At 41.5% G+C, this 25,223-nt stretch overlaps 1 protein-coding gene across 1 annotated transcript in view; it reads left to right on the forward strand.

Moving 5' to 3' along the window:
* The first annotated feature begins 1,055 nt into the window (after positions 1 to 1,055).
* LOC110991018 (dual specificity calcium/calmodulin-dependent 3',5'-cyclic nucleotide phosphodiesterase 1A-like) overlaps positions 1,056 to 25,223 on the forward strand; it is a 62,914-nt gene continuing 38,746 nt past the window's right edge. The window contains exons 1-7 of the mRNA XM_022256079.2: positions 1,056 to 1,593; positions 4,061 to 4,135; positions 12,996 to 13,272; positions 13,978 to 14,043; positions 16,460 to 16,642; positions 17,168 to 17,234; positions 21,001 to 21,117. Of these exons, the coding sequence (XP_022111771.1) occupies positions 1,461 to 1,593; positions 4,061 to 4,135; positions 12,996 to 13,272; positions 13,978 to 14,043; positions 16,460 to 16,642; positions 17,168 to 17,234; positions 21,001 to 21,117 (918 nt within the window). The 5' untranslated portion in view covers positions 1,056 to 1,460. The remainder of the gene's footprint in view (positions 1,594 to 4,060; positions 4,136 to 12,995; positions 13,273 to 13,977; positions 14,044 to 16,459; positions 16,643 to 17,167; positions 17,235 to 21,000; positions 21,118 to 25,223) is intronic.

The raw sequence follows: 25,223 nt of genomic DNA on the forward strand, positions 1-25,223 counted from the left end.
ACCCTTTTTGTGAAATTAAAGAATCAGCTGTGGTAGAGGTGAAGCTGCACGCATTTTGGAGTCAGATGAAATCGCATCCATCCGTCCCGAGTTGCTGGTTGTAATTATAGTGGTTGCCAAGATACCGTGCTTATAGGCGCTGATGGAAGCTATTTTGAGATGAGGGGACGATTCTTAACGAGCGTTTCAAAGACTCCCAGCCTGCCTGTAAGGGCAAATGCTTTACATACTTATTCATACGCATAGTTTATATTTTTCGAACTGAAAGATCCCTGGCTCTCCTGATTATGGTACACTGTTTTTCAGGCTTTGCATCCGCATCCCACGGAAGTTATTGCAGGCAGTCGAGAACAATAAAAACCAGTAAACCAATATAAAAAAGCACGCATTTGCAGTTTGTGAAATATATCACCAATTTTTGGGGGGTCTCACTATTATTTTTTGTGTAGGTTATGATATTGGTTGAAATCTCTTGCAGTGATATGCATTTGATAGATGATCGTGTACGTTAGCGTGGGAGAGTGCTTGAAAATTTAATGATTTTTGTTAAAGACTTGACGTGAAATTATCGTTCAACGGTTGTTACTTGAACTGTATCGGTGATTTACACAATGTTTCTTTTTCTTATATGACATTACAGACGTACATCTTTCAGAAGGAACCATGCCGTTTAAAGTGGTGGGAGGCCTTTCACTGATAAATCACATACTTCATTTGAGCCCTTTTTTGAAGATTTATATTTGGTCTGCAATCTAGCAAATAATGACGTCAGCGGTGTGCAAAGTCTGGCTTATATCAATACTGTGTGTTCAATGTTTATGTTAACATTAAGACACTGTTGTTTTTCAATTAAAATTACTGGATTTTTTGGTAGGATTTGACAGATTTATTGGACACTGAGTAATAATGTTCATCGAGTCGATGGTGGCTTAAAACAAAGCCAAAAATATTAATTAGGCCTCAACAAGAGTAGTCAACGCGGCCTCCAGTATGCCTTTAAATTAACACACAGATATCGTGCACACGAACTGTACCCTCAAAATCACCCTGTCGAGAAAATGCCAAGGGAAATGAAAATAGTCGCACAAATGCGGGCCATATTCAGTGCAATTTCCCCCTTGGCATTGTGGGTAGAGCTGCAGACGATACCGGTTTTTTCCTCTCCAGTGTGGCTCGTTTCGGCGGGATTACATGTTGACATCGTGTTCTGCCGCTGAAACTGTCGGCAATGCGTGGACGCACGTTGCGGTTTGTACACGTACACTGTACATGTATTGTGTGGTACGCGGGACGTCGACGGGGTCTGCTCGGAATTGCGTACTGCTGACAAGAGCTGATTGTCGAGGTACAACAGCACCCTATCACGCCGGCAGATACTAAGAACTGGGAACTGTTGACAACGGAGAACCCGTGGAAATTTTAGGAGATCTGTCCACAGAGCCTTGCAGGGAGTAGGCGGGATGTACCCACGTCAGCTACAGCGGATGATCAAACAGGGGCGCTTGCCCGGAAGAGCTCCCCAGGGCAGACGGGGGTCTTCGTCTTCCAGCTCACGGTCCGCATCTAGCTGTCGGTCCTCATCGAAGATTCCAAGTGAGAAATTCCCAGCAGTTTTTCATCACCTTCTTGTACTATGGCAATCAGTTTGGCATGTAACCAATTTGGGAAGTAAGCACCTCAAAGCACGGCGTCGATACGGCTGGCGTTTATTTGGGTTCACACCTAGCCAGTTTCAGTGTTGCTTTTGCATATTGCGTACATAAGCCAGTCAAATCTGGAATGAGAGTGTAGGGACGCTGCCTGGATTATGAACATTAGCATTTGAATGTTTCACTGTGGTTTATACACAGCATTCATTTCCGGAATTTTATCGTTATTCGTTTATGTCAAAACTGTAATAAATTTAGGTAGAGCTCTTTGGGAAAAACTGTGGAATGGTTAAAATAGTGTCGGTATACAAAACAATTAGAAATGTTTATACTGTGTACATCTGATTAAATATTTTGCCGTCTGAAATAAATAATGGATTACTGTAGCCACGCATATAATTTTGAACACCTGTTGGCGTGGATGTTGGGTTGATATCGGCATTGTTGGTGATTATTTTAGCATTAGGTTTAATGCTCCCGATATAAATCTTGGCGTAGTGCAGCTCAATAGCAGGATCGGAATTTTAATTCCTCCAGAGGAGAATGTGAATTATTGGGCATCTCCACTTGTTAAAATCATCTGCTGACGATGTGTGGTAACAGCCGTGCCCCGAGCGATTTGTCAACTGTTTCATACGGCCGCGGATCGTCTCAGTCGTCCAGAAGAATTTGTAGCCCGTCGTCGAGGGGCCGGGAGAAAGGGCGGCTGATCCTGTGGTAGATTCGTGCATGGCTGCGTTCCAGAGTCCCCCTTAAAATGTGGAAAGCTCTTACTTAGTATAAGTGTTGTTTGTCCCTGCACTCCATTTAGCTTGAGGTTTTCATTGTTTTTATTCACTTCTGGCCGGTTGGGCACTCGCGGAAAAAGTGAAGCTTTGATTGTGCCAAATCACCGCCACCAAAGCTCAGGTTGAAAACCGTCAGACCCTGCTGACCTTTGAACTCAAACTTATACCATTTAATGTTACCAGGGGATCTGCTTCAGCTATGTGTGATGGATTCCACTTGTAGGAATAGAAATCCCCTCCAATCCAGGCAGTATAAGTTTATTAATGCATAAAGAAGTTTTCCACCCTGGTGTCAGAAGCTGCATTGTGTACTATTTTTCTAAACCATTACTTAAGCTTACGAAATACAGGGCACCTTCAGTCGATCGGAACATCGTAAAAGATTCAGACGTAGTTTCTGAGGCCATACACATTATTTTTAAACAGCTTCTTGTTGAAATGGAAATCCTGGAATGCTCTTTCCGTTCTGTGAACATAAATCTGTTATGAACATATAATTTTGTACAAAATGAAACAATTATTCATTCTGTGTATGATACAGATAATTAATTTCAAGAAAGGAAGGAAAAAACAGCTAAATTTCGGCATTTTAAGGCAATTGACGTGATTAAATCGGGCTTTTGTGTACGTTGTACAGCCTGATATAAATTGTCTCAGTGAGACAGAGATGGTGGAAAACATTTTAAACCGTTTCAAGGACCTGTTTTTTGCATGGCTAACATAGCATCTATATTTGCACGTGTTTGTTCCATTCGGTGCCAATGGAGTGCCCGTGGAATATACATGAAATATTCGTTCAGTTTCGATCAAAATGGAACTTCATTGCAGTCGAAAATTCTCCAGGGGGTTTATTGGCTGTCAGTTGTAATCCGTATGTCTGAGGTTTTTCAAGACTCCCTAAAGGGGGTCATTTTTCTGATTTTTTTTAACATATCTTCGAGAGAGAAACTACCCAGAAAACTTGCCATAATCATTTTATGAGTTTATATGAGGGTCCGATATTCTGTAACAATCTTCCACGTGAATTCGGGAAGCCTGCACCGTTGTCTCCTTTCCCCCGAAAGCTTTTTTTCACTTTCTGCCGTCATCTCAACTTCAACATCACTTCAGTTAAATGAAGCAGAAAGAGATAATTACCGTTTCCATTCTGCTCGCGAATTAGTTAATAATTAATTGATTGACCGTGTCAGTTGCAGCACGACACACCATGTGCGTTCGTCGGTAGTAACAGGTCGTGCAGGACTGTACGTGGGGGAAAATGCAAGAGTGAGACTGCCTAATATATAAAACACATCTTCCTTTCTGTTCTTTTAAATGTCACGAGATCCCAGTCTAATTTTAATTTGTCCATGAAGTATATATCAATATTGAATCCAACAAAACTATGCCCTCCATTTTAAATTTCACTGAAATTCCGGTTACTGGTCACGGCTGATATGGCATCGCTCATTTCAAATATCATATTAGATTTCAGGTATCTAATAAACAGAAAGAATATGGTCAAGGAACCTAGACGCAAGGACGGGACTTTGAGACACACACCGAACACAGCGTACTTTCCTCCTGTTCTCCGCCACCAATGTACTAAATTCCAACTATTTCCTTATGTGCTTTTTCATGCAGTTGCTAATCCGTCTTCCTCGTCTTTTGCGGAAGATGATGCGGGAAATGCAGCTTCAAAGAACGGCGACATCTCTCGTAAGTAGTCAGAACATGCCATCCACCCATGGCAGACACATGATCTACTTGAAAATAAAACTCGGACAGCTTTAAAACGATATCAAAAGGCAATTAAGGATAATTAGATATTTGGAAAGCATGTTTGTAGTAGCTGACACATTTTATTGAAACATTCCTAGCTACACTGGCATGCCATATTGATATACCGTCCGTGGTTTCAACATTAGGAGACACTGTCGTTTGCAAAGAAGTCGAGGAATAGATTGATGTAGCAATTTCGTATTAGTGAGATGTAATTTGGGAAAGCTCTTTTTTTACCTATTGCATGCATTGCGAGGCAACCGTCAGGCAACACACGGGACTGTGAATTCCACGGAGATGTCATCTAGACGGTGAATGCCGCTAATATGTAACTGCCCGTTTTCGTGATTCAGTTTCAGCTGGGAAACCCTCCCTGATAAAGCAGTCGTTAGTTTCAGTTTTGTTTTCACCACAGGATTCGTTTAGCCTATACGCCTGAAATGTGACCACAATTTGTCGTCTTGCACTGCACCATTTTTGTTGACAAGTTCAAACGAAATACTATTGACATTATATGACTACTTATCCATGGTTACTGAGGTGCAGTATACAGTAACCCCATCGAAATAAGGTTTGTCCTTCTTACCTTATGATAATCACGGATATTTATCTGTTTTGGAATCCAAACAATTGAACACACTTCTCTCAGTTCAAATTTTGAAAATTATCGATGAGTTGTTCTTTTTCATTGGTTTTGTGCACGTCAGAGACAAAATATGCAAATTCCGTTTCATTTTATGCGAAAGTCAAAAGGGTCGTTTTCTTTAAAAATCCTGCGATTTTGTCACAAAACATAGAAGTGTATAGTGAAATCGGACTGGACAGTGCTTCACGTTAAACTTCACCAACCGTTGCGGCTTACGACGGAGCTGTTGCACCCCCAGCAAGGCCGCCCCCCCCCCAAAACAAAGACATGCAAAATCATGCAGTGGGCGCCTGGATACCTGACCTGCTCATCATCGCATCGAAGCGAAATTGATCTGTAAATAGAAACTGGAGTCGGGCGCTTATGAAGAACATCATTATGGCGGAGTCGGGATTTTCAGGGCAGGCGGAGAGCGGTTCAAATGTTGACGACACTACATCCGGAGACCAGGGGATGGCCTCAACCACTAAATGGAGATTTTAGTATTTTGTAATTTTTTTCCCAGAAATAAAATTTAGGTAACCATCCAGTAACGTTACACTAGCCGGACTAGAGGGGTAAATTCAGCCACTGGAAATACCCCCTCCCTAAATCCGTTTGATTAACAGTAGTACCACGTAACAGAACGCTCCATAGGGGTTACATGCTGTTCATTAATTGAATGCGTCCTGTCCATGCATGCTTGACGAGATTTATTACACTAGACATATACAAGTGTGGTATCAGCGTAATTTCGTTTATTGTTTGTACTTGACACACCAACGGGGTTATTTAGTTATGCATTGATATAACGAGGAACCAACCATGGTAATAATCACATTGTCAATTATGTCATTCACTGTGAAAAGTGCAGTTGGTCGGGTTTCGCCTTCAGTGTTTATTTTATAATTCATGTTATATTTTCAAAACTAATTTAATCTAAAATGTGGCTAGAATATACATCACATGTAAGGAGACCAAGCTCATTTAGAATAATTAGTTTTTTAGTTATATCCAACTTAAGCAAAATAAATAAACCTTTGGCATATTCCACAAATAATGCATGGTGAAATACGGGCGATTCACAGTAATGCGCCTCCAAGAGTTCGCAACGGGTTGACCAATCCTAGTGCAAGAAATCTTTCGACCCAGTGTGCGTTTGGAAACGGTCGACAGATTTCGCGCACTGTGATTGGTGAAGGCGTTGCAAGCTCATGGAGGCGCACTACTGTGAATTGACCCTATTAAAACAAATAAATTTTATAATAATAAATATTCAACAGAGAACGGAAAATTGCTTGTGTGGCACAATACGGGTATGCCTATATTTCCAAACCAAATGGGAAGATGTTCACTTCCATAGACCTCTGATGGGCCGGTTTCTGCTTGCTGCCGTAGTTCCCCCCCCCAAAGGTCTCCAATCGAGGGGGGAACATGCAAGAAACCATCCTCATTCCAGATGAACGGTCTCTGCTGTAACAAATAATCCTGCAGTGTCAGAAAAGGTCGTAGAGTTGAACCATCCTCCATGGTTGGACAAATGCATGTTTTAGAGTGCTTTACTTACATTCAATACGCGCAGCATCTTTCCATTGCTACTTTTTTCTATGTTGATAAAAGATTTACTTTTTCATTGCTGTACATGCACACTTATTCTTACGGAACGATTTCAGCGGCAGCCTTTCTCTGCATAATCCCGCCCCGGACGGTAATTTGAAACCCTCCGCCCGATCCTAATTACGTGCTCTGCCTACGAAATTACGAATAAAACCGCAGTGAAGGCAAGCCGGGAACTGAACGAGTACGGTGTTTGGGCTTTTGTTGAGACCTTGGACATGAGGTCTGAATGCAGTTACGGCACCCCACAATGATCTTACATATATCCTGTCAAAATGATGCAATTTTTATTTGGCAGTGCGGGGAGGGTCTGCTTTTCTCAAGAAAGGTTTCATTATTAACAACTTGGCTTTTTTGGGTAGGGGGCCTACAGTGTATTGAGGCAGGCATGAATGTATTCTTGCTAGATTATGCAAGTGTGGGGTGAGTTGCGTACATTTACTACCACACAGCAAATTTTAAATAGCCAATTTACAAACGGTTTCTGTTGTCATGACCAGTCACTGTCACTGTCACTGTCACTGTCACTGCTTGCATTGCAGCACTTTTCATTGTACAGCGTCAGTAGGAAAGGACAAATTTTGTCCGTCAAAGGCCTGCCCCGAAAAGTGGATATTTCATGGGAACAATTTGATCTGTGTCAAAATTACCAAAGCACATCAATAAAAAAGCCCATGAAGGCTTGGCACGACAAGATGAAACCGTGCTGCGACAACGGTGCCGTAACTAAGATACAGGGAAGATGATTCCGCTCACGGAACCTCCAGGGTTCAGTAACGACTGCATTTAGCCTGTACATTACCGCAGTATCGCGGCCATGATTACCAACTATAATATAGACTTCCCAGTGTGTACTGTGGAAGGAGCTGGCTGCAGAACTGACGGGGTCGTACATAAACATCGAGATATGCATAATTCCAACCTTGCATTTTCAAAACCCAAATTTATCCACATGAGTATCTGTCGGGCTATTATTCTTTTAAGGCAGAGAGTCTGCACTTATAAACCGTTGGCCGTTTGTAATTTTCAAAGGTTTAATGCAGCGTGGCGGTGAAAAACTGTATTCTCCCGTAGCTATATGGCAAAATTTCAGAGTATTTTGTTATCACTGAAGGTGTCACATGTGTTGCACAAAACGCCAAGCTGGGCTCGTGGGGGTTGTGTATTTCTGCAGACACTTATACGCTCGCCTGCCGTCTGTAAATTCTCATTAATCTCAAGTTTCTTATCCCTTTTCGATTCTTTACGGTGTACAAACATGGTAAAGACAGGCGGAAATCGTTGACAATGGTAGTGGGTTTCACCTGAAATCGAATTTCTCCCTGCACGATGAACGCCTTTAATCAAACTGAACTTGGTTAAAACATATCCTTTAGAGGGAGCTCCAGGCATGAGGACCTTAAGAGCGGGGATGTGCCGAAATCCCTTGATCCGTGCAGAAATTCGTACACGCTCCTCAAATATTGACTTGAAAGAGAAAAGCTGACCGGCCTATCTGCGCCCCTCATCCTATCCCGGGATTTGTCATGAGGTCTCGTTTGTCGTCTGTCGCCATCGATTTACCTCCATTTTTTGTCTGTTTCGGGATGCGTTCACAATGCGGCTGATATTTTGCAGTCCTCCAAGGCTGCAGGGAATGTGAAGAGAGTCCTACGTTATGACGAAGAGCAGAGAATTATGCAGTTACAGTTTCATAAAATGACCTGCTAAATACGCCCTTTCAGAATCGTAGGGTAAATCTAATTTGTGTGACTTAAAGATTTTGCTTTGCTATTGGATTTTGGTTTTGGCTCGTTTGTAATGATATGTTCACTCTTCGGTGAAGTATATTCAGCAAATCATTGGGGACAATCATGCAAAAAAGGTTAACTTATATTTGGATTAACAAGTAATTTGTGTAGGCAATTTCCTGGGATTTGGTATTTGGGGTTATGTTGTCTGTGGCGAAATTCGAACGACTTGTGTTAACACAAAATTATTTATAATGTATTTTTTACAAGTTTTCGCCAAAAAGTCGACTCATTTTTTATTCCTGAGGTCAGAATACAGCTTTTGTCAGTTTTCATTGTACCCACATTTTGTTTCAGATCAACAGCAATTCATGCTGGTAGGATTGATACTGTCTTGCATATTTAATCTCATAATTGCGTTCACAAACGCTCTCTCGTGCAGTCGAAGATTTAAAGCTTTTGCGCCAAAGCAGAGAACACAACTGTTTAATGAGATGAAAAAACTTTCATAGGATTTGATTTTAATGGACGGTGAAAGCTACAGACCGTAGAGGATAATTTGCAGAGGAAAAAAAGATACGAAACTGCGAAAAGAGAAAAGCTTGGTGAGAGAGGAAACTGAGAGAAAACGACGGGGAATGCAAACAAACATGGTAGGAAAAGATGCATGCATAATCCGTTAGGAAAACAAACACGAGTTATCGTAACATTAGCTAAGCTTGAATTATCCTGCGCTCCGGCGACCATATGTTTTTGTACAGGAATGGAGTAAAATGCCATTTACCATTTCGTTCTCGCTGAAAATTGCCCATTACCAATAGTCATACGGAAATTTACCCAATGAAGGGAAACGAAGACGACAAGTTGATGTCATCTGATGACTACAAGACACTGACTGTGAAGGCTTGTTGGGAATGGTGTGCCTTGCGGTGTGGTTTTATCCAAGCAAAACAAGTACATGTATTTACACAAAGATGGTTGGTTTAGTCCATATGTTGTTTCAAAATACTGTTTTCTGCCGTAGATCATGAAAGCGATGCTTGTTGTTCTATTCTGTGGAGGAGGTTGTCAAACTCCATATAATTAGATCCTCATGTTTGATATTTCCCATTTTTTTATGTTGCTGTATGCGAAAACTACCCACGGTTTATATTAATTGTGCATTATGCGCACTTGCTGGACGATAAAACAGTTTATTTGTACACCGAAACTATATTTCCTACGCTGACAATAATGAATATCATTCTTAACCCGAATATAAACATAGGAGAAAACATGATTTGTTTTTCAAATTACCAAGCCGTAGCGTTGGTGCAAAGGGTCAGCGGTTACAATTTACTATTATAGCGCCCAAGGAATAAAAGAAAGACGGTTAGGCTGTCCACAGAGCTGTTGATAGAGAGAGTTGCGACATGAGTGTCTCAATACTTGTTGGAACCAAAATGGGGGATTATGCGTCAGTAAGTATGGACGGTTAGCACACAATAGCTGCATGCTGTCCTGCGCTCACAATGAACATTTATTGTAATCCAAAGTGTAAAACTAGCGCTACTCTCTCTGTATAGAGAGCTGTGGCTGTTCTAAGATTTTTTTTTACTATTGTGACAGGTTGACGTAAGGAGTGGATAGGTTCCACCGGTTGTTGGGAAAACCATAGTCTTCAAATGTATAAAGACCCCTTCACCATACTACTCTGAAATGCAGAATTTTGGTTCCTTTCTTTAGTCCCCGTTCAGACAACTTATTTCGAATTAATTGCTAATTACTTGGACCCAATTACCGGCAGACAGGCATGCGTGATACGACCAGTGAGTCCGTGTTTCAAAGCTGAAATGTAAATCTACACGTACTGTACATTGTCTTCCTTGCTTTCTGTGCATCATCGCTCAGTACGTGCTGCGCGCACCAAGCTCCATAATGCGTGCGTGCGTGCGAGAAGTGTACACCACAGATGCACGGACTGCAGCCCTCACAAGTTAGCTCCATTATCAGCCCCAGGCCCCTCTGGGGTTTTCAACGGACTAGTTTCAACCAGCGCCATCACACTATTACTTTCTTGATAAACTTCACAGACTGAAACCTAGGCTGGATTATTGGCCTGTGCAGGACCGATTTAAATAAAGTGTGAAATCAAAAGATTGCTTGGGCCATGGGAAATTTGTCTCGGCAGGGTTAAGTACTGCACTCTGGATGCATTGAGAAGAACCTGGCCGTTCCCCCGGGGAATTATGAAATGGCAGCTTAGAAAGAGGAAGGCCTGGAGGGCTAACGTGGCAATTCGCTTCGTCTAAACGCCTTTCACTAGGACCTCGATGATCTGTTTTATCGTGCTAAGATTATTAGAATTTACATAACCGTAACGGCTTAGGGCATCATGATCTTCTCTGCATGATGTTTGAGGGTCAACAAATGCCATGAGGACGCCGAAGCTGTACGCGGAGTCTGCGATCGCCCTTAATTGCAGCCTGGGGTTGAAAATTTTGGATCCAAAAGCAGCTGGCGTCCAAGTGAAGCATAATTATAATGATCCTTGTCTTTGGCACACCTCCGTGGAAGAAACCAGAACGTGCGGTGCAGAATTCAAGTTCATGGTCAACGCAATGTTGACGTTTCAGATGGAAAGCTCTAATATTTATAATAGCTATAAAATCTATGTATCGCAAAGGGCAGCCTTGATTCGTTGTAAGAAAGCTGACCTTTTAATTACAATGCTGGGATTTTGAAATCTAACATACAACCAAACAGCTGTGATTGTGTACTTCGCACACCGCAAAAACTCCGGTGTTAGAATTACACCGACAGTGAAGAATTTTATTATTTACTGGTGTTTATTTTGGGCAAGGTTTTGGTGTTAAATAACACCAGGCAAAGAATTAAAAGATTGTTGTGGTGTTCAGTTTTAGCACCAAAGGGGGAATTCATTTATTCCAAACTGGTGTTTATTTTGTGCAAGGCTTTTGGTGTTAAATAACACCAATTTGGTGTTTGACTTTAACAACAAATACGGGAGTAAAGTAGTTGGTGTTTATTTTGGGCAAGGAATATGGTGTTAGGTAACACTGTTATTTGACATTACGAGAAGCATCATTTGTACTGGTGTTAATTTCAATACCCCGAATGGTGTCATCTCATCTTCCTTTGGGAATTGTTTTGCTTTGGTAATAACATATAATACCTGGAAATCGAAAAAGAGATTATATAAAGAGTTTGAATTTCAGATGACAAAACTATTGAAATATGCAATTCCAGCCACAAAGCAAACCACTCAATAAATCATTCTGTCTTTACTTCTATTCTTCATTTACTGAAACAGGACAAAAGAACTATTCATTCCAAATTTCAAAAAACCTAGGCAATGCCCTCGGCGAGAACACATCATGCATCCACTCTCCTTTGAACCTACTTAACAGAACCTATTTTCAAGAGATATAAAGGGTATATTCACCTGTGGAGACAGTGAGAAGTGGTAAATTAACAAAATCACTTTGTGTGCTGACAACAACATAGCAATTTTTATTTTCTACAGGAAGAGTATAACAGTACATTTTTCAATATGTTTAGAAAAATTGCTATATTTGTAGGGTATATATTCCAATGGTTTGGTACTTTTGGCAGCTTTGTGAAATTAGGTACACTGTATCAAATATTAAAATAGTGTTTGATCTTACACCTACAGTAAATTATGCCAAGAATTGAAAGACGCTATTGCAAATATAAACCAGTTTTACGTACATGTAGTAGCCTATGTAACGTTAGTTGGCCCTCATAAGGCAACACTGGATACATGACGTGCCAATATTAAGCCTACGGAATTATTATGATAGACTAAAATGTAATTTGTTTAGTTATTAGGATAATTTTTCTTTAGTTTTAGCTCGGGTGGAGTCTTTTTACAGGCATTCTTTCCCATAGGCTCTATGACGTCTAGTATGCATGATATAGGCTACATGTATAAGCAATACTCAAGCACGCTTTAACGTGTATCTTGTGCAGGGCATGATCAGACATGTCTTTCGACGGAGAGAACTTTTTGAAGGACAGTTCAAGTCTGAAGAACATCAATCATTTTAAAACACTCACCAAGTTCCACAACTTTTGCAAAGTCGCTCTTCAACTTCCTGAGTTTTCTACCAGTCCCGAAATGGGCATTATAACACACTATTTCGTTACACATTTGTCAGAAAGCAAGGTTGAATAACAATCGAGGCAAGGTATCAAGCACGTAGGCACGTAACAGTCAAGCTAGCATGCCATAATCTTATATCGACCAATCAGAAGGCTTCTTTTCAAAGACCCATACGCTGCAAGACAACTTTAACACCGATGTTAACTAACACAGGTTTTACTTTTCAATTTAAATGCCAAAGGAATTATTTAACCCCTCAGTAACATCACATTTCATTCCAAAAGAATGAAAAAGAGATTGGTGTTAAAATATTAACATCACAGCTTTTGTAGTACATTGAACCCATGCATAGCCCATGAAGAAATAGATTTATGCTGGAAAAAAATGAGAGTAAATTTTCTGTGTTAACTTTCTACATAAGATTGTGCCAAAATTCCAGTGCATTAATTTTGATGTTAATACAGCCTTCTTTATCCCTCGACAATATATCATATATCCGTTGCTAAGGAGTACGTCATGCTGAGACTTAGTTGAATAAATCAACACTAAAAGGGTACTGACAGTAAGCCTATATTTTGCTACTTACAGGCACGCACATGAATATCAAAATACACAAGGGAAATCATTGCTATAGCCCTTGAAAGCTGGCATGAAAACACCAGTATTAAACTATTCGATAAATATTTACGTATTTTCCAGGGCAAGATTACAAAATCTACAAGCGGGCAGAAGGGAAACGGAAACTGCAACGACAGGACTCCAAAGAGTATGACGAGGAATCTCTAACCAGTCTTGACTTGGCCAAGATGGACGAACTACCTGTACCCACTTCGGCCGAGGCTGTTGCTGAGGCTATGTTGCGTCTGCGCAGCCTCGTTCTCAGACTAGACAAGGAAGAGATATCTAAAGATGATCTTCGGAACAATCTCCAGTACGCTGTCAATGTACTTGAGGTTTTGAAAGTCGACCAGAACAGGTAATGGGCATTGTACTGTTTGAAAGATTCTGGTGTCAGATGAAAGGACTCTTTTTTCATTGAAAGGTTGTTTGCTCATATATACCTCTCAGTTGCTCCTGCATTAGTAATCAGTTTTGTCTGTGAAATCAACATGTCTGGGTTTAACTATGCATAGTTTTATTTAGCAACGATGGGTGATTTTGTATTCTCCTCGCTCGCAAGACTTTTTAACCTTACCCGAACTGTTACCTTGTGTTTAAACTACATTATATTTGTCTTTCATCAAGTCACTGTTGGTACAACGTCCTGTCTGGAAGAAGGACGTAAGCGCTGACGTCCTTTTGCCGCGAGCATGATCACTGTAAAAAAAAAAAAACTTTTCCCGGCAAAAGGACGTACGTATTCACCTGTTTTATTTCAATGAAATATAAAGATTTCTTTGCAAAAAGTTTTTTAAATAAATAAAGAGAGTGTGTTTCTGACGCCCTTTTGCCAGAAACATTTTTTCTGCTGTGATCATGCTTCCCGGCCAAAGAGCGTGAGCACACTTACGACCTTTTGCTGGGCGCACGTCGGATTGTCCGACAGAATTATAAAGCAGTTTTTTAGGGAAATTACCCTTGTCACAACATTATCATTTGAGGCCTTTGTACCGTGCCACAGACAATTCGTCAGTTTGTCGAGCAACGGCCATTTTATGAGCAATTTTCTCTCCCTATCAAGGCAGCGCACCCATAAGGCTAACCAATCTCCACAGCCAAAGAAGACTACCACTGCGTATGTATATAGGTGAGCTGCCGTTGTCAGGTCACGGCGCATGCGCCGTGCGCACTGGAGTTCTGTGTTGCTCAGATCATGGCATTCTTCATCGCCCGCCTATTCTCATGTTTCCCCCATAACCTTTCATCGGTCCCTCCTATAGCTGATGATAACCAAGCCCTCCCCTTTGATGCCCCGCCCATCAAATCCCAGTTATTGTGAGTTTAACCATTCATTTTCAAGCTAACCCAGGATAACCCAGTTGATTTTGCTAAAATTAGGAATCGGCGATTTATCGGATTACAATGACACATCGCTGATGCAAGGCTGGACAGAGATAGGCCTATATTTTTTCAATGAGATGCCTGTAAAAGTTCCTTTCGGACAGTACCAGACATTTTCAGTTTCTTGTAACCGCGTGGTAAGAAATTCACCGCAACCTCTGCGCTTGAATGATGTGACAAACTCGAGATTCTGATCCGAAACTTCAAACATTTCCAAAGGTATAGAGAAAGGGAACACTATATATTTCATATATATTTGAGAACTGAATCTTCTTGCCCTGAAGAAGGTACTCAGTTACCGAGAGCTCGGCAATCACATATTTCAGAGCACTGATTTAATCTTATATTCTTGTCGATATTCTGATCACGGTGCTACGCAGCCCTTCCATATTTCTCTGATCTACTTTATATTTCATGCATTGTTGCAAAGATAACAGTTATCCAAAACATTAGTGCAAAGATCGTGGTTATTCAGACGCTGCCTCGCGGACAAAGTGACAACACAAATACTTACTCTCAAGAAGTTTGACTTTGATTAGTTCTGGGCCCTTTCCCCTTTTGACATTTCATTCCAGCAGCAAGACATCGTTTCACTAACCCCTTAAAACACTAACAGCACGGTATGTCCATCATGTATCTGTATTTGATTATGCGTAATACTAAACATCTTGTACCTGTAGAAGATATCAAATTACACCCACTTGTATATTAATGGTCAATTAGAATTTAAAATAATCATCCTCAGCAATTTTTGAGGTTATTAATCTTACTTAAACTCGCTGCTCTCGGAAATTATAGGTCAGCCTGCATCCTAGGAACAAGAGCAGGATTTCATTGAACACGACTATTAATTGAGCACGATGAAGCAGTTTTACTTTTATGTAAATGTGCAAAAATGCGTTAAATCGTTTGGTTACAGTGTGGACCACCGTCACTTTATGGGCAGCTGTGACGGCAGTGAATAAACGGAACTTAGAATTGTTCTACTTGAAGTGTATGCGTCGTGAGTGGGAATGTTTTTGTGCCATTTCCTACTGTATCAGTCATTTCCCTAAATCACAACCACTGTCGTTATATCAGTCTAAATCCCAAACAAGCCACTTTGCGCTTTATTATAAAAAAAATATCACACACGGTGCTGCTGCAAGTGTCGTATCTGATCCACGGGTTATTTGGATTTTCGTTCAACAGAATATTATTATAAATGTAAATGACTATTATTCAGCTTTGTGCTGGTCACAATTCATCAATTATGCACATCATTTTATCTGAATACTTTGTGACTCGAGCCTCGTCTATCATTGTTTTGGTAGTGTTGAATGTACTGTGCAAGAAAGGCCTCCGCTGTATAGACCTTAATCCGTGTGTAATCCCTCCTGCGTGACTTCCGTACAAACTGTTCCCCCCCCACGTGTTTAGTCACTCCCTTTAAAGTTGGAAGCCCTCCTGTATTTCATTGTGGTTGGTGAGTTGAACAGTGTGTGCAAATAGCCGTCACCCATCCGTGTGTTTCTAACCCATTCTAGAAAGCGTCCTTTCCTAATGTACAGCTTCTAATGTGTAGAGTTATTTATGAGCGAGTCCCGGTGGCTATGCTAACGAGATCCATCGGCGATGCGGAATAATTGCTTCCTAAACGCCGCCAAAAAGACATTTTCCATTCCGGCGACTAATTCGTGTTTTGTGATTTGATTTGATTTGGTCTGATTTATCTTCAGTTATTTTTATTCAATTTGGTTTGATTTGGTTTTAAAGTTTAATGATTGATTATTTATGATGGGTTGTTGTACTTACATGAATTCTTAACTTTGAACAAATGGATCTTTATAATGCATATTAGAACATACCAGGTGTAATACTGGGGACTTGAAAGGTAAGCGTTGGGATCTTAGTGTAATCCTCGGTGTTTCTGAGGTACATGCAGAACCTCTTTCTAGGAAACAAAAATCAAGAATGCATGGCTGAAGGAAATGAAATCAAATCGGTAAAGTTGGCATCTGTGCTTCGTTCTTATACTTTTGCAGTATAGACTCACGATCAGATTTGAAACATAAGTTGATAATATACATTGTAATTTGTCCCATGTCTACAGTTAGGTGTAAACATTCACATATAGATATCACTGTAAACAGCGTCGATCACCGTTCCATTTTTTTTGACAGATTCAACTATCAAGGGGACGAGGATGACCTTTCGGAGGTCGCGACCGAGGATGTCCCAGAGCAGGTTCGTCATTGGCTGACATCGACCTTCAGCCGGCAGTCGACGAGATCGCGCCTTGGCGACGAAAAGCCCAAGTTCAGGAGCATCGTGCAGGCACTAAGGACGGGTCTCTTCATAGACAAGTATGGTACCCTGTAGTATGCCATTCACCGTTGCCTACTGTATGGCATTCGCGAATAAATTCATACTGATCCAGAGACTGGGTGTCCGAAGAATAACAGACAACTGAAATGTCCACATAATATAGAATCCTCAGATGGGCACTAAATCGCTCTCACTGTGCAACTAACCACGAGATTGCTGTAACTTGAATCAAAGACCAGTTAGGGCCTTCATGTATCGGTAAATGAGATACGGGCTGATTTGAATGTAATTGTCCGTTGCTGCATTTCAAATGAAACCATTAACTTCCGTCAACATTTATAAAAGCCTAAAAAGGAAAAGCTGCAGATTAGATGCAAACAAGTTGTCTACAAAAAAGTTAGTTAAACACACACTAACAGTGTTAGATTGAGCAGGTTGGCTAATGGAGGCAAAAGGCTCTATCGGAGTATTTTGAATAGAGCGACTGTGAGAGGTTGATTCGTTGTGTAAATAATGATGCAATTGTCACCAAATTGTACCCTTTTGTTTCGTTTTCTGAACAGAATATTCAGAAGAACATCTGGCTTACTAGCTACTACATTTCCGCCAAAGGTCATGGAGCTGTTCAAGGTAATAACTCCAACTCTGGTTGTCTTGAATTCATAATGAACGCTGTGGTAATTATGATTTGTACTGATTTTAGAGTCCCCGAAGTCGTGTTAAGGTTACATGGTTGATATTATGCTTAATAAAGTCAACCATCAGTCGAATTAACTGGTCGAACTCACATCAGAACCTTTCATGCCTGCGTTAGACACACCAAGGAAAAAGCTGACAAAAGCTCTTGTGCGACCACTGCTTGAGTACTGTCTTGCTGCATTGGATCCTCATCAGCAAAACATGGTTAATGCATTCCTCCTTGGTTCGTCTGCTTGAAAAAGTCCAGAATCTGACGAGTCAGATTCGACCTAAAGAACTACAACCGCTCGTCAAGTGCCCGTAACACGTCCTCACTCTAGGTTATGATAAATTAAATTTTGATCTGTGCACTTTTCATAAGTTCGAATTCAGAGTACAATTCAAAGAAAGGAAGGTCAGTTCATGAATGGCACATGCTTATGCAGTTTTCTGTGGCGTGTTAGGCTCATTACAAAGATGGATAACTGAACTGCCATGAGGCGCCTCCTGGGACGACATTCATTTAATTGGACTCCATCACGTTCTCAGCCTTCACACGTATCTCATGCAAGTCGAAATTCAGGTCTACGTACGGTACTCTAAGGCATTAGGACAAATTCCCGTTAGAGAGAAGTTCGAAACGAATTTTCGTGTGTTTTTATAGACCTTGGTTTGTTGTTTTGTGTATCAAGAGTTTGACCTAACTTGAAATTTCGGACAGAATTGTGACAGTCGCAGATTTCTTGTGCAGAGGGTTTTTGTCTGGAGTTGAAAGTGCCAAAGAACGTGTATATAACGAACATCTGCAGCATTGTAACAAGTCTACATGGAGTTGTGCACAGTTGATAATAAGGTTGATGTTATGTGAGCATTGCGTCGCTGTTTTTGTGTAACAGTGAGTTTACATTTTCCTTTTAGGAAGGTTATTGGAGAGTTTCCTAAATGTACAGAGATTATTCAACTCCACTAAATCCCCTCTCTCCCCCTTTGAATCAATAAAGTCCACTATGATTGGATCTCGCCTTAACAACACCGCTGGGGACTAGATGCACATGCAGACAGTACAATGTCCTCCCGTGCCTGTTTACCTTCCTGACCCCGCTTAGGTGCATCTGTTGAAAGATGTCTTCCCTTCCGTAGTCGTGCCTAACCTCAAGATACAGTCAATGTGTCAAGCCGAGTTTCATCTGTGCAAAGCAATCTGTCCAATGACGATCGACATTTCCCCTATGGTATACTATGAACTAATATCTAACTGTTGGGCTCTTCCATGGACCGTCTGGATCCTCCGCACTGTTGGGTATGTAGAGTGAAGACACCAGAGGACTGGTGTTGAAAGCCTGTCTCAAAGATTTGAAGGAACCTGTATATCGCATTCAGCAACAGAAGACTTTACATTTTCTTAATTACTTATCTAGCCCTGTATCATGTGCGCAATGACGGCTCAACTGTATCCCTTCCGCGTGAACTTGAAGAACCCCAATCTCCGGTTGAGCGATTGAGAAGCCCTCTGCTCGGCGCCATTTGATAGAAAATCTAGACATTTTGAGGAAACCTCTGCTAAAAGTAACCAATGAAGAAGGGACAGACTTCATTGTCGTCTTCATGTACGTGGCTGTACGCACATCCAATACATTCATAGGTTTCCTCAGTTTGAGCAGATAGAGCACTCGATCTGCCATTAATGACAAATTGTTGTTCGTCTCCGCCACCGGTACACGATCAGTTATTTTCACTATCATGATTGGGTGCACTTGAATGTGATTGCATGTTTTGGTATCGTGTGTGTTTGGTATCGGTTACCGAAATGATTTCATGCCCTTTCCCGTGGAATTGTCCAACATGTTCAGAAGTGACAGCAACTTCAGCGTAAAATAATGTACAGTTATGCATTTTTTTTATATCTGGCAAGTTAAGGAACTTCTTTCATAACTGGCAAATCCAGGTATTTGTTCTGAAAGTAAACATGGAGTCTCTTTGCAGAAATGCGGATAAAGCCTGACGTGCCTAAACATCGATTTATTACTACATTTAACTCATCGGAGAGAAATCGATAATTCTCATTGCACGCTCGGGAAAGTACTTGCACCTAGAATCAACATAAAAGACACGTGAACTGTTTTCACACCAAAGTACATGCAGTGCATATTTTATTTTATTTGCAAGACGATACACCTGTGGACATCCCAAAATTGTCTTCTCTGTAAGAGTTATAACTTTAGAAAATTTTGTGGAAGAGAAGTGTGGCAAAAGGCTTGTTGATTGTATAAGACGTCTACAAAACGGGGTAACTGTGACAAAAGTGCACGTGAAATGTAATGCAATGAAAGCAGATGTTTTCCCCGTTATCAACCTGAATGAACGGCACCGTGGTCGTTGTAACTACCAAACTACCAGCAGCACTGGCACTTTGTAATTACCGGGGTACGGTATGCAGCTTCCAAATTAGACTGATTTACGCGGGAGGAGAGTCGTGCCTATTCACCCCGTGCTCGTTGCCAAGGAGACCTTAAAGCCGTTGACGTCAATTTCCCCGTAGCGCATCCCTCAAACGTACCATTAGGAGTAATGTCTACAGGGCAGAAGCATTCTCTTCATAATGCCTAATCCTCTCAACTATGCAAAGGAAAAATTACTTGTTTTCTTCCCGTTGTCATTTCTGGTAATTAGCTAAATGTAATGGCCGTTGCGAACACACTCAGCGGATTTCTTGCGATAGACAGCAGTTGTCCGTATAGACACATGCGCATCCAGAAAATAGAAGTCCGTTGTCTTGTATTTAAACAGCATACCCATCCCTATATTTTTGTTAGTTTGAATGTTTGTAAGGGATGAAGAAATCTGGTGACTTTGTAGTTTTGTATCTCTGAATTTCCCTCCATTGGTCCCAACTGTTTGACGTCTTTAAATGACTGCATTTAATTTTATAAGTTAACAAATTTCACGGGGTCACTTCACCTCGTTTTGAAAAAAAAATACAGATTTTTTTTTGCGAGACGTAGTGAACAAATTAAAGATCACAGATTGCCGGTCATAATTGTACAACTTGCATGTCGCACTATAGGCAAAAGTGGCAGATTGCACATTTTGCTTCTTGAAATCTTTGTTATGTAATAACACAAAAAGAGCAAACCTTGTATAGGTCTTAGTCATTTTAATGACAACGTGAAACATCTTTTTTGAGTCAGGAAGTATAAGGCTGTATAGGTTAAAGATGAGGTGATCCTTCAGCCCATAATCCCATTCCGGAGTTTAGCGTATGGTGTTGAGCAGTGCCCCCCACCCCCGGCAGCCGCTGCTTCCTGTTGGGATTATTTGCATGTTCAAATAGTTTGAACACGAATGTTGGTGACAGATGTAGTCCAGTGCCCATAAGTGCTTTAAGCCATCATTTGGTTTACTGTGCAATATCTTGTAGAGAAACGTGGCCATGGAGGACACGTCGTAAAGATGGCCAGGTGCCCCGTTTACCCCTGCCTTTTTTGAGATAATTTATGGTTACCACTTGTTGCAATCACCACTTGTTTGCAATTCATTTGCCTTCGGTAGCCCCTTGAAAAATGTGTACACCCCGGATGCCGCCTTCCTTGCACAATTTCTCCTCATGTTTACGACTTAGATGCACGCCATTTCACTGAAATGTCGGCATGAACTGTGATGCGGTCTTTCTTCGTTTCCAAAGTGAAACATACATCCTTTACTGTTGTCTTTCCTGCAGAACCTAGATGACTGGTCGTTTGACATCTTCGCCTTGAATGAAGAGAGTGACGGGCATGCCCTGAAATGTACTGCATATGAATTATTCACAAGATACGACCTCATTGCAAAATTCAAAGTGAGTATGTTTCCTAGACCTGACACAGCAATGGAGGTTTCATGATATATTCACCAGATACGACCCCTTGCCAAGCTTAAACGGAGATGCATCTCGCAAACTCTCCATGGCTTTAAAAATCACACAAGAACCCCACCTTAAATGGAGGTAGTGTTGTGCATGCGTTGAAATGAACTGTTTACAGCCTTCAACTGCTTGAAGATTTACAGCTTAAAAAATACAAATCTGTTTGAATTATTCATGAGATTCTGTCTGACGTCAAAACTGAACGTGGGTATCAGATTTTATAATAAGGGCATTCCCTATCTTGATATTCAAATAAAATACCCACCACTGGCAACCATCGTGGTACCATCAACAGACATTACAGCATCGCCTTCGATACAGGAGCGTTCTGATAAAATTCAGTAGCAGTGGGGAAATTACAAAGACTTCATTACTTAGAAAAACACAATTACAGTCTAAAAACTAGTTCATCGGATTTAGCGCACAGTTGTGAAATCGTTTGGGTCATCATACGGGCCCTCGTATGATGATTGTTGGTACGCTCTGACCAGCGCATATTATTAGAACGCGTCCCCATGTGTCGTGGATATGGCTGGTTTGTACCTCGGTCTTTCAATTTTACAAATTAGAAATTTCCCATAATCTGCTTACCACATGTCAAGTGCCGCTCTCCCCTGGTACACTCCTGAAGGAAGGTTTTAAGATAAGGGTGTCTACCTTGGGAGGGGAAAAAAGACGAGATATGAGTCGAGTGGAAAAATAATGTTTGCTTCTCTTAAAGTCCGTCAAAGCCTCCGCACATGCGGCCGAGCGCGGCTGAAGCCTACCGGGCACTGGTCGTGGTTGTGACCGCTTCCAGTCGAGTTAATGAGAAACCCTGGTCTGATTACCCCCCGCCTACGACAACCCGGAATAAAAGTATTAAGCGAATGCCTGACATGGTTCTGAAGATGAGTTGGTCATTACGGCCACGTTGTCACTTAGTGTTCCACAAGACACGCTGGCCACGTCTAAAGTGGAGCAAGTAAATGATGTTGACGGCTGCAAGGTCACGGTGATGGAGTTGGTAGTTAAGAAGCTGACTCAAGTCAGTGATGATGATTGTGGTGATGCTTCCATAGGGTAGACTGGTGTGACTGGGACACCCCATGGTTCCACTTTAATTTAACACGTTTACACATCACACACATTTTCATTACTGAAGTTAACATTACTATCATACTTCCCCAATGAATCAAACACTATTTTAAAATACTTGGACAAATCCTGTAATTGATTTTGGAAACATACCGTTGGTGTGGATTTTTCAGAGATTCCATTGTGATCATCATAGTCTGCCACTGTAATGTATCTAGAAATTGCAACCTGATGGCAAAACTCAAAGAATTGGCGCATGCGATTGGGGGCACTTCCAGAGGTGCAAGAACACGGAGAAGGAATTGTACTCAATAGTACACGCTCAAGAAAGCAATTACATACTTCAAGTTTCCCCTTGCCATGCACTGGTACAGATTCTGAGCCATTCTGAATGAAGCCTTCAAAACAAAACAAAAACAGTGCCGGGATTCCTTCGTAAAATGTTTTGTTACCTTCGACGCATTCCGGCTTCATTCAGACGTTGCTCTATACATAGATCAGAGTAATGTACATTGCTCAGGTCATGCATCAGAGGTTTTGGGTGCCCACTTAAAATAGGCAGACATCTGTGCATTCCGATAGTATTTCTTGATCCGTCGTTGCCCCTTTAATACTGTGCAATTTCCGGCACAGCGGGCGCCCTCCATTACAACTGGCAAGGGTCGAACGGAGACCATGGCGTCATAATTTCTGCAATGCATGCAGTTTGTCATATCCGGAGCATGTGATGGTTCTACAACATTAACCACGGTGCGCTTGTAATTATGAAAGGAAATTTAGCCTGATAGTAACAACGAAACTTTTATAGATGTTTTTCACTAAAGGCGTTTATTGTATGGCTCTTTGCTGTTGCTAAGAGAAACACACTGTATTCATTGTTTCTGAGCGAGATATATTTACAGTGTTATTTTAGTGTCTACAAGACTTTGTTACTTCGGAATAGTGTCACCCCCATGGGATGAAGCTCATTTGACATGATGGAACAATCCAGGCTCATTGCCACCTCGACACGCTCCGGCTGTAAACAATTCCTTGGCAATATTCTGGAGGCAATTTCTGGAAGTCATTTAGTGCCGGCGTTGCGCCTTTAGGTAGAAAAATAGTGGTTCGTCATTCGCGCATCTTATTGCTGCCATTTGATGGATCGTCATTATGGTCTGGAATCCCTGGTAACTGTTTTGTGGCTGTTTCTTGATCGGGAAGGGGGGGACCAGTACCATAGCCTCTCAAACAGGCAACCGTTGTCAGTTTTGGAAATATTTTGAGTGAAAGTTTTCTTTGGGGCGACTCTTTCAGTTCCCTCCCCCTCCGAAACATGAAAAGAGCCCACTCCTTAGAAGAAAGGCCACAAAAGGATACATGTCGAAATTCCCACTCCCAGGCGGCGGGTCCAGGATTTTTTTTAAAGGAGGGGATCGGGAAATCTTTGTTTGTCAAGGGGGGGGGCTCTATTGTCGGCAGGATTGAAGCCATTGGATTCCCTTGTTTTATCCTTAAACGTGCACGCACAATTGAGACCTACCCCTTACGTGGTTCTGCTTTTCAGGGGATCTAGCCATCTTTAGACGTAGGCCCCTAAAAATGGGGGGGGGGATCTCGCGCCTGATCCTCCAAACCCTTCCCCCCACAAATGGCATTGGATCCGCCCTTATTCTTCCTTTGCAAATTAACTGAACAATTTGTGTTCAAGTCACGCGGCGGCCAAATATCGGTCTTGCACCCAGGGCATGATGTTGAGGCGATTGCTGCTTTCTAAAAGTAAATGAATTAGATATAAACAACGGCTACATCCTGCAACAACAGTCGCGCTCATGGAAGCCACTGGCAACCAGCTGCAGTAACTTCCTATGGACGCACGTAGTACTGTCAGCCACAACCATGAAATTCGGACTTAGCCAATCTGGCTGGTTTGCCATCGTTGAAAGATGTTTATTCTGTTCATTTTTAACGCAAGACCCGTGAGTTAAAGATTTTACTCACTGGAGTAGAGAGTGAAAAACTGAAAGACAAACGTTATGCCATTCGATATTGTTCTTTTCGGTTTTTTTTTTTACTGCTTTTCCTGCTATTTTAGTTGTCGCTGCGGTTGTCGTTGTTGATGGAATTCCTGCCTTGCGTATTATAGGATCGTTTAGACCTTTTTCGCCCACATGACTGGATTGTAAACAACACCATCACAATCACGTGGACCGCCTTGGCCACGGTGATCGCATATACTGGCAGCTTCAATCACGTGCATGCAAGCGCTCGTGCAAACGCTGCATGCTTGACTAGTTTATCTAGAATATGTAGATTACAACCACAACACTATGCACTCATTACCATCACAACACATCATAGTTCCAGCACAATCGTGACATCACAGGAAAAAGGTCTATAGAAGAAGCCAGTTTGGTTTCTGATGTCTGTCTGGAGACGGAGATCGCATGTCAATCTCAAACCATACTAACGCACCAACAGCTTAACTCTTGCTCGGTCACGTACGATGGTCGAAGTTAAGATCTGATGCCGATGAAATGGCATCAAACCGTCTTAGCCCAGCCTTTAAGTGCATTTGGTTTCCAGTCCATACTCGCTCTCGTACTCCGGTTTCCTCCTGCCTCTAAAACTGGACCGTCTTCTATAACTCCGTATAATGAGATGCTGAGTAAAGGTTATGAAAAAACGTATAGTTGTTGGCCCAAATAGCCCGAATAGCTGAAAGCGCCATTAAAACAAAACACCAATATGTCATCAAATAAAAAATGAAATGACGTGACGTCACCCCAAGTGGCGCAAATGCCCAACGACACTTAAATGCCCGCCCAGACAGACAACACAATGCGGTAGTTAGTCATACAAACGAGACTCACTGAAGCGAGGACAAACTTGGCCAAAATACCGAAGATTAATCATGAACATTTATCCCCTTTGATGTTTGGATACCAAACTAAATAAAAATTGTTGAGGACTTTAGACTGTTT

The sequence above is a fragment of the Acanthaster planci genome, linkage group LG03, assembly GCF_054643075.1.
Source record: "Acanthaster planci isolate LZ-2023a linkage group LG03, COTS_SCS, whole genome shotgun sequence".
Classification (NCBI taxonomy): domain Eukaryota; kingdom Metazoa; phylum Echinodermata; class Asteroidea; order Valvatida; family Acanthasteridae; genus Acanthaster; species Acanthaster planci.